The sequence below is a fragment of the Chenopodium album genome, chromosome 20, assembly GCF_948465745.1.
Source record: "Chenopodium album chromosome 20, dcCheAlbu1.1, whole genome shotgun sequence".
Classification (NCBI taxonomy): domain Eukaryota; kingdom Viridiplantae; phylum Streptophyta; class Magnoliopsida; order Caryophyllales; family Amaranthaceae; genus Chenopodium; species Chenopodium album.
In genome coordinates, this window is record NC_137853.1 from 12,280,132 (window position 1) to 12,289,218 (window position 9,087).

At 33.6% G+C, this 9,087-nt stretch overlaps 1 protein-coding gene across 1 annotated transcript; it reads right to left on the minus strand.

Moving 5' to 3' along the window:
- Window positions 1-7,315: 7,315 nt before the first annotated feature.
- LOC145596806 (putative FBD-associated F-box protein At5g56390) lies at window positions 7,316-8,875 on the minus strand. Its single transcript, XM_081653003.1, has one exon. The coding sequence runs from the start codon at window positions 8,873-8,875 to the stop codon at window positions 7,316-7,318; it is 1,560 nt and encodes a 519-aa protein (XP_081509129.1).
- Between the last annotated feature and the right edge of the window lie 212 nt (window positions 8,876-9,087).

Here is a 9,087-nt window from a genome sequence, read left to right on the forward strand (position 1 = left end):
ATCATGCCTAGGATCTTACTATATTATTATGCTTTAGCGTTGATATGATTATGATGATTATTATTATGTTGCTTGATATATATTATTGTTATTGCTTGATCATGCATTTATGCAGGTTTAAAAGGAATTTGTACTTGAAAATCACATTTAATAAGATAATTAATAATTTGGTTTAGGTTAATATGATTTTAATTCAAGTGATCGCCAATAATAGTTTTATTTGCGCATTAAAATTTAACCAACATAGATTAAACAGGTTTAGGGTTAACCTAATGATTGTATGTTAGTCACAAAGCGCACGTGAATATGAGAAGAATAAAATAGAGGCCTATTTTAAGGCAGGTTTAATCTCTTTTAGATTGGATTTGTACCCTCATCCCCGAACATCCAGTCTTGGTTCCAGACCTATTGGAGTTGACGATCTCATGGATTGTGTAAGGGGTGTAACCTTCACCCTGTAAACGGTTTACAAGTTCCTAAAACTTGTTGGCGACTCTTTTGCTCTAGCTTTCTTTCCTTTGGACGCCACCATACTTAAGTGTATGATCACAGTGGGGTTCAAGTTTGGGATAATGCTTGAAATATTCCCTATAATTAGCCGACACAAAAACCATATCAGCCAACAAATGAAACATATCCGCTAACACATATCAGCCAATCCATCCGCAAACAAGTAAAATATATTAGTCATTCCATCCGCACCCAATACCTTCTCTAACATTAATTATATTTCTAAAACTATTAGGACTTATCTTAAACTTCTAAAATTATGAAGAAGGTTGTTTTAGATTCTAATTATCTTGTTTTTGAAAAGAAAAATAATTCGGATAAAACATGTAATTTAATTCTCATTAAATAAACATAAGTACGAATATTTAACTAACTCAATTTGATTGGATGTTGGATTCCGTAAGAATCTTATCTTTTGAAAAGCATCGCGAAGCGACTGAACCATCGTGACACGATGAAACCATCGTCACACAATGAAAAGCGTTTTATTTCGAGTCGGATTCTGACTCTTTCTGATCTTTACGGTCGTTTTTCTCTATAAATAGGGGCAATTTTCTCCGTTTTCAATCATCAACAAACTTGATCACCAACAATCATCATCTTTCTCTCTCTAAGCTAAAACTTATTCTTTCTTTCCCTCTCTTGATTTTCGTAGCCTAAACATCTCTACACAAATACTTTCCGAAACACACACCATAGTACCATACATCCTTAGCGAGACTCGAATACTCCTAGTCTAACTCGTAGTTGCCTTAAATCTCGGTGTGAAAGGTTAATAATTCTGAGGGTTTGGTCCCAAATCCATATTTCAATTAATATTATTTTAATTGCTTGATTTAATCTTACTTGAAGTTTACTAATGTGTGTATTGTTTTGATAGAAAAAGGAACGAGGCAACAAAAATTGAGTTATTCGATTACTTTATTCCTTTAAAAATCATGTTTAGGACTTTATATTAATTCTTAGTATCATGTTAGGATGCTTTTTTAATTTCTATTATCATGTTAGTGATAAAGCTTTGATTTTTATTATTAGTGACATTCTAAGATTTAATTTGTTATTAATCTACTTAATATCATGCCTAGAATTTTGCTATTATTATTATTATTATGCTTTGATGAAATTATGATGATGATGATGATTGTTGTGTCTATTATTATTGTTGTTTGATTATTTATTATTTATTGTTATTTCTTGATCACACTTTTTCTGCAGTTTTAAAGGAAATTTGTATTTGAAATCACGCCTAATAAATAATTAATAATTTGATTTAGGCTTAATATGATTTTAATTCTAGTGATCACCAATAATAGATTTATTTGTGCATTAATAATCAACCAATGTAGATTAAATATGCTTAGGATTAATTTATTGATTGTATGCTGATCGAAAAGTGCACATGAATATCATAAGAATTAAGTAGAGGCCTATTTAGGGCGGGTTCAATAATCTCTTTTAGGTTGGATTTGTACCATCATTCTTGAATATTTAGTCATGGTTCCGAACCACTATGGAGTTAACGATCTCTGTGATCGTGAATGGGGTATAATTAACCTTAACACTCGTGAACGGTTTACAAGTTCCTAAAACTTATCGGCGACTCTTTTGCTCTAACTTCTTTCCCTTTGGACGCCACCATGCTTATATGCATGATCACAGTGGGCTCAAAGTTGAGTGTTGAAGTATTCCCCACAGGTTCACACTTATAATTATCTTTAAATTACTACAGTAACGAACCAAACCGTAAATCCAACATTTAGTTAGTAAATCAAAATTAAAACGTTTTAATTGAAAAAAAAAGGAAAATGCTTCAATGCCCTCCCATAAAATATCCCTCCAACCATTCCCTCCTATTTTTTGAATAAAAATTCAATTCCCACCACATTAACACTTATAAATACATGCTCTTGATTCCAAAAAAAAAAAAAATTAAAAAAAAAATTAAAAAAATATAAAATAAAAAAAAAGCTCTTTTCTCCATACTTTAAATTCTAATTTCTTTCTCTTTTGTATTTTTTTATTTCTCACTTCTACTTTAAAATGTATTTCAAGTTATAGAAATGTAACGTAAGAGGCGTGTGGTATAAAAGCATTGCCTACAACTGTAATCCTAAAAAAAAATTAGAAATTACAACAAATAAGCATTAAGCTTTTGCAATCCACAAAGCAGCCTCGAATCTCCACGAATTTTGCTTCAGAGGCACAACAATTAGGGTTTGAGGAAGAATAAGAATAGGGGAGAAAGTGAAGGAGATGAATGATCAAAAAAAGTTTGGAGTTAATGTTGGCAGTTGGGCTTGGAGGAAGAGTTAATGAGTCGTGGGGACATTTTAGTCAAGTCAAGTCTAAGCAAAATCCCTATCATTAACCCTAACTTAACGTTTGATGAACGAGGATGATAATTGTAGTAATTTAGTAATAATTATAATGTAGCGCTGATAATCAAATGTTAATAAAGTGTACGAAATTTTGACTTTTGCTACCTTCGAAACACACGAAATTCACTTTCGCTACCTGGGAATAGTTTTATTTTACTTTACTACCTATCAAATACTGTTTTTTAAATTTTGCTACCAGTTAACGGAATCTGTTAATAATTCCGTTAGTGAGATCCAGCCACCCTCATACCACCTTCCCGCCACCACTCCCTCCTTAGCCACCCTAAATGCCTCCCCGTCAGCCACCAAAAAAAAAGATAAATAAATAAAAATAAAAAACCAGCCACCCCTTCCCTCCCCCCTCCCCTCAATTGGATAAGTTTTTTGTTTTAATTTTTAGTTTTAATTTTTAATTTTTAATTTTTAATTTCTAATTTTTTAATTTTTTATTATTCTTTTAAAACAAAAAACTTATCGAAACCCTAGCCGATCCGTTAACGGGTGGAAAAATTGTAAAAAAGACATATATTAGGTAGTAAAATAAAATACGGAGTAAAAGTTTTTGTAGATAGCAAAAGTAAATTTGATGTGTATAACAGGTAGCAAAAGTCAAAATTTCCTAAAGTGTGTCAAAGATAAAATTGAAAACCTAAAGTGTACTAGTGATAATTTCCCAATAATTTATGTTAAATTATCATTAAAAGATTTAAAACATCCCTTAAAAAATCTTTAATTAAAGTTCCCCATCCAATTTGGGAAAGTGGGAAAACACTTTAACACACATCCTCCTTTCGTGTCTCATTCTAATTCTGACACAAGTTCCTTCTCCCACTCGTCAATTCCTTTCCTTCTTTCTCTGTTTTTTCTTTCTTTTTTTCAGATCCAACCAAACGCCAAAAAACCTCCATAATTTCCCCTTCACATTTGTCAACTTCCTCCTTCAATGGGTTTCCGCCTTCTTTACGGCTTCTTCTTCTTCTCCCTCTCCTGCGCCGCCTTCACTTTCCTCTATTTCGCCCTTAATCCCGTCTTCTACCTCACTTCTTAATCCACTTCTCGCCGGAAACCGCTTTTCCTTCGTCTTTTTTCAGGGGTATTGGCGGTTTTCCGGCGGATTCTGTTGCGCTATTCAATGTATTTTAGAGATGTGAACTGTTTGGAAGCCGGGTTTGTTTTTATTTTTCTATTTATACTGTATTTGTTTTGGTGATTGGATCTGATATTTAAGGTGAAAATGTTGATGTAACTATAGTTGATGATATAAATATACTACTATACTTTTGTTTCTGATTTCAGTTTCATATTTGACTCTTTTGTTATGTATTTGTAAATATTGATTGGGTATTCATGTGATTTCGAATCGAACTCCGTATTATGTAATGTTGTTCTTGCAATATCTTTGGCAAGTTTATTCAGAAAATCAGAAGAATTGAGCTATTGAAATCTTATACTTTGTACTTATTTAGATATACTTTCAATCTTAGATTAATCAAAGTTATTACTCGTGTTACATTTGATGCCAGATTTATATTGAATTATATACAATACGCATAACTTCATTAACAAATTAACAATAATATACAGTTAGTTTTTGGCTGCTTGAAGTAATTGGTATGGCAAATCGGAAGAACGCTACTATGTAAAATCAAACAATCAATTTGAAACAGAAGCAATCATGCATTTATTTATTTTTGATTCGAAGCAATCATGCATTTATAAGTCATATATACTCGGCGTAATAAGTGTCAATTACGACTAAATATTATTGTGCTTAATCAACCATTAATAAAACAGTGAATCAGCTGTACAATACTCGTACAACTTGTGAAACACTCTAATACTCTATGCAATCACTAAGAAGGGGAAAAACTGCAAACATAAACTATGTATAATTCCCGGTGAATTAAAATTCTTCACATTTCTGGTGGCAGATGATGTGATCAGTAGGGTAGTTCTTTTTCTTAATGGTATTCCTTTAATTTAATAAATCAGGACATTGTATGAACCATTTAAAAAGGCTCAAACCGTAGTTTCATTGTAGGCAAAAGCACGTAAGAAGTCTAGATCATTTGTGGTTAAGCGATAGACTGATCTAGGATCCATGGTGCGGTTTGGTTTGACATGTCCAGCACCAGAGCTGTATACACCATATGGTCGCATTTTTGAATTTTGGATCCTCCATCATGGTAGCCGTATTGTCTCTTGTTTTAGCTATAAGTGAGTGACAATATATATGCATCATATATACTAATTGAAAATGAATGGAACTATTAAAAGAGGTTTGTAGCAAAGATAAAATTACCAGTAGTCATTATAGCAGATCTAATGGCAACAGGACTCCAAGTAGGGTGTGGAGCGCCTTGAGAGGCCGCTACACCAGAAATTTGGGAGCTTGCTGTTGATGTACCAAAACAGACCATGTAAACTCTACGAATGAGTTCTCGTATTAGACTACAAGCCCCAATACATGAGGAGATCACACTCACTCCTGGTGCTGTGGTATCAAGCTGCTATCACAAAAAAAAAGGCAATTCAAAAAATTTCAGCATAATAATAATAATAATAATAATAGTAATGTGTTTATCCGCCTGAAGATATAATTTTTTTCAAAAGAAACATATATTCAGGCGGATATGACATGTGGTATATGTGTTTTCAAAATAAAACTTTATAGTAAGTTAAGGCGGGTATTAGATAGGTATATAATTCAATAGATTTTGTTTCCATCTTAGTTATTGACGAGATGAAAATCAAATTATCTGCCGAAATATTTATAACTTATAATAACTCATTAAATTATTTGCCGAAAGATTTATAACTTATAATAACTCGTTATTACAACTCAGATCATTGACGACAAAATATATACTCCGAATATATATTAGATTATATTTGATTGGCTTTTGTATTAAGGAAATATATAGAAAGAGTGTGGGAACTTACCTCTATTTTGGTGGAATGAGAGAGATGCACGAAAATAATAGTTGGGTCTTAAACAAATTTGAGACGTAATAGGTAAATCAAGACAGATGAAAAATGAAAGTGTAATACCAATCTCATATAAAGGAGGATGTGTTCTAAATACTCCATATGAAAAAATTTCACTGATAGTGAATTTGAAGGCCTATGTTATACAGGAATAAGGAAACCTCTTAGAGCTTACAAATCCATTCAACTCTAGGCTCCAGTTATTCCAAAGATGAATCATTTTGATTGCATAATATAGCTCTTTTCTGTACTGGTCCATCTCCTGTACATTCTTAGATAGTTAGACACTTTAATGTTTCGTTAACGAGTATAGTTGAAGGACAAAGCCCCCATTCAAGCACTAATTGTCAAACTTACCGGGATTAATAATCAATTAAGTTCAGTTACTATGATGTGTGCCCATCAGCATTCTAGAAAATGCAGCAAATCTGATTGTTAAGAATGCATTACTGAGTAAAAAGTCGTATACAAAGCAATCTTTTTATAGCAGCGTTCGTACGTCAGTCTTTATAGTAACCAAAGTACACTGATTTCTGCATTAAAACTGAGATCTAAAGCTATACTTGTGAGCGCGGCAAAATAGAGTTTATATCCTTCATGTGTACTATATATACAAGATAACATTTGTTCATCCGACTAAACACAGGCATGTAACATGTTTTTGTTACCACTTATTAGTCTTGGTCATTCTCTCAGCTAGCCACTCTGATTTTCACTTCGAAAATTCTAATGGGGTTGAAAACATTTCAGATTTTTAGCAGTTCAAGTTGGTTCTTTCAGATATATTATAGATGAATACTATAGAAAAAAGGCAAAAGTGATTTACTGAATTTTCAAGAGCTGAATTACATGTAAGTATGTAACACATCTAAATTTGCAGTTGATCTGATAATCTTCTAAGTTGCAGCCTATCTGTTTTAAAGACAGTTTTACGACATACTGTGTAACTGCATATCAGTATTCTCTGAGCTTTCACTAATGTTTCACAATGACATTTTTGATGATACAATAATGCTTTCCCTTTGGTTCATTAAAACTTCATTACTTCCTATAGCTAATGAAGTTTTTTATTTAAGATATCCAATAACGAATTCCATTTACAACAATTAAGTGAGGGATACCTGGAAATAACATCTTTACAAGTAATCCCAGTAAACAAAAACTTAAAACATCATATAAGGAATGCAAAGAGAAAAATCAACCATATGAAATCGCGTCAACTTGGGGAACATTCAATCTCATACATTAAACAATTCTAGCAAATTTCAGGACATTTTTATCTCTTATACTAATGTAGTAAACATAACGGTAGATAATCTGTAAATAAGATGAGAACTACTAACATATAACAAAGAAATTAAAGTTGCAATACATATATAAGATCTCAGAATCAATCTTAGTACGCTTAATTATCTAGCATTTTCGGAATGTAAGCATGGTTAATCTCGAGTGCAGCGCAGCATACCACAGTCAAGTGCTCCAATTGTCAGTCCCTTGGTTGACACATTAACATAGTTGCCTGTAAACTTAATCTGACAATCTGAAGAACTCCTAGGAAGACTGTAGAACTCGCTGCAGAGTTCCAGTTCCCTGCAAGTTTGAACTTCTTTTGACCAGATATCGTTAGGAGCAATCATGATCTCAATGGCCTTCAAAAAACCTGAAACTTTCAGCAGGTATCTTATGACATCCATCTCAATTGCTTTTCCCTCGATATTCTTTAGTACAATCCTTGTGATGTTTGTCCGTATAGAAGCAGGAACAAAATCCAGTCCAATGGCACACGTGCCATTGATGTGTGCCTCTTGATCTTCTCTTTGATATACTCGCAGTGTCCTTACGTTAGGCAAGTACTGGAGAAGATGTACAAAGCCATTCCAGTGATTGCGATACATGATAGCCACATTAAAATGAGTAAGCTGTCGAAATACAGGAAGACTATGCTGACTACTATGAATCAGATTAGCGAGAATGCCTACGATGGTACCAGATATAGTAAGGCTTCTCACAGTATTAGACATGGACTTAAGAAATTCCAATTCGTTCGGTTCCTCTGGATATTGATGAGCGGAAAGTGCTCTGTAAATAATTGCACCACCCAAAGTTGTTGGTGTCTTCTTTACAAAACTATATTTTGACAAAGGATTATAGTCCTGCAAACAAATGAACTCGAGTTTTGGTGCATCTATAAAAACTTCCATAGGCATAAAGCAACTATCTCTCTTTATGGATAGCCTCCTCAGATTAGGAGAAAATATCTGCAAGAGAATATCATCCACCATATACTCCAGCGGCGTTCCCTCTAACTTCAGATATTCCAACAATGGGCTGAATCTGATCAAGCGAGACAAAAATTCTAATCGAAAAGATTGCATAGAGACATCAATCTTCTTCAAATTAGGAAGACAAAATTCTACTTCATCTAATTCATGAAAAAACACTCGACCATCACACCACTTTTCGATATAAATCTCTTCCAATGATATACAATCACGATGATGAAGATGCAAAAAAACAGCAAACCAGTCATCAGTCTCCTCAAAGCGTACCTTTAAAGCCTTCACACGTCTTTCGAAAATGCCTTGAATCCAACCACAGAAGAGCCTTTGACACATGTTTTGAACGGTAGGCAGGAGATGTTGTCGAAACTCAGGATCATTCTCTGCACCAAAATTCTCCAACGGAAAAGGGATATATATATCGAACACATCAATAACAGGGGAAGTGAGCCGTTCTACTATACCTTCACTATTAGGTAAGAACCGATAATGTGTGACGTCGAAATAGTCCTTGGTGATACGAACAGAAGTGAGTTGGTTCCAAAGGTTGCACCATCGCTTGGATAAAATGCCGGTGGCAACAGCCGAGTGGAGGGGAAGAAGAGACAGAATTTCGACAAGGAGGCCGGTTGGAAGAGAGCTCAATCTGTCTTCTTCCTCTTTGCCATTGCTGAGCATTCTCTGCATCTTGATGCTGCCCTCTACAGGATTATCTGACATTTTTGTAGTTTTGAGAGCTTGAGAGAGGATTGGAAAATGCTAGATTATTACAAGGGTTTAGTGTGTTGAAATTACTTTGAGAATTCAGTCATTCTTATAGTGTCAAATTCATGCTCAAGTGTCATTGCTATCCTGTGTGATTTGATATCAAATGTGATTTTGATGGTAATAATCAAATAGGATCAACATTATTAGGGTGGTGACTTGATTTC

What these genes read in the sequence shown, in the direction of transcription:
- LOC145596806 (XM_081653003.1), bottom strand. Translation starts at nt 8,875, where the DNA reads ATGTCAGATAATCCTGTAGAGGGCAGCATCAAGATGCAGAGAATGCTC.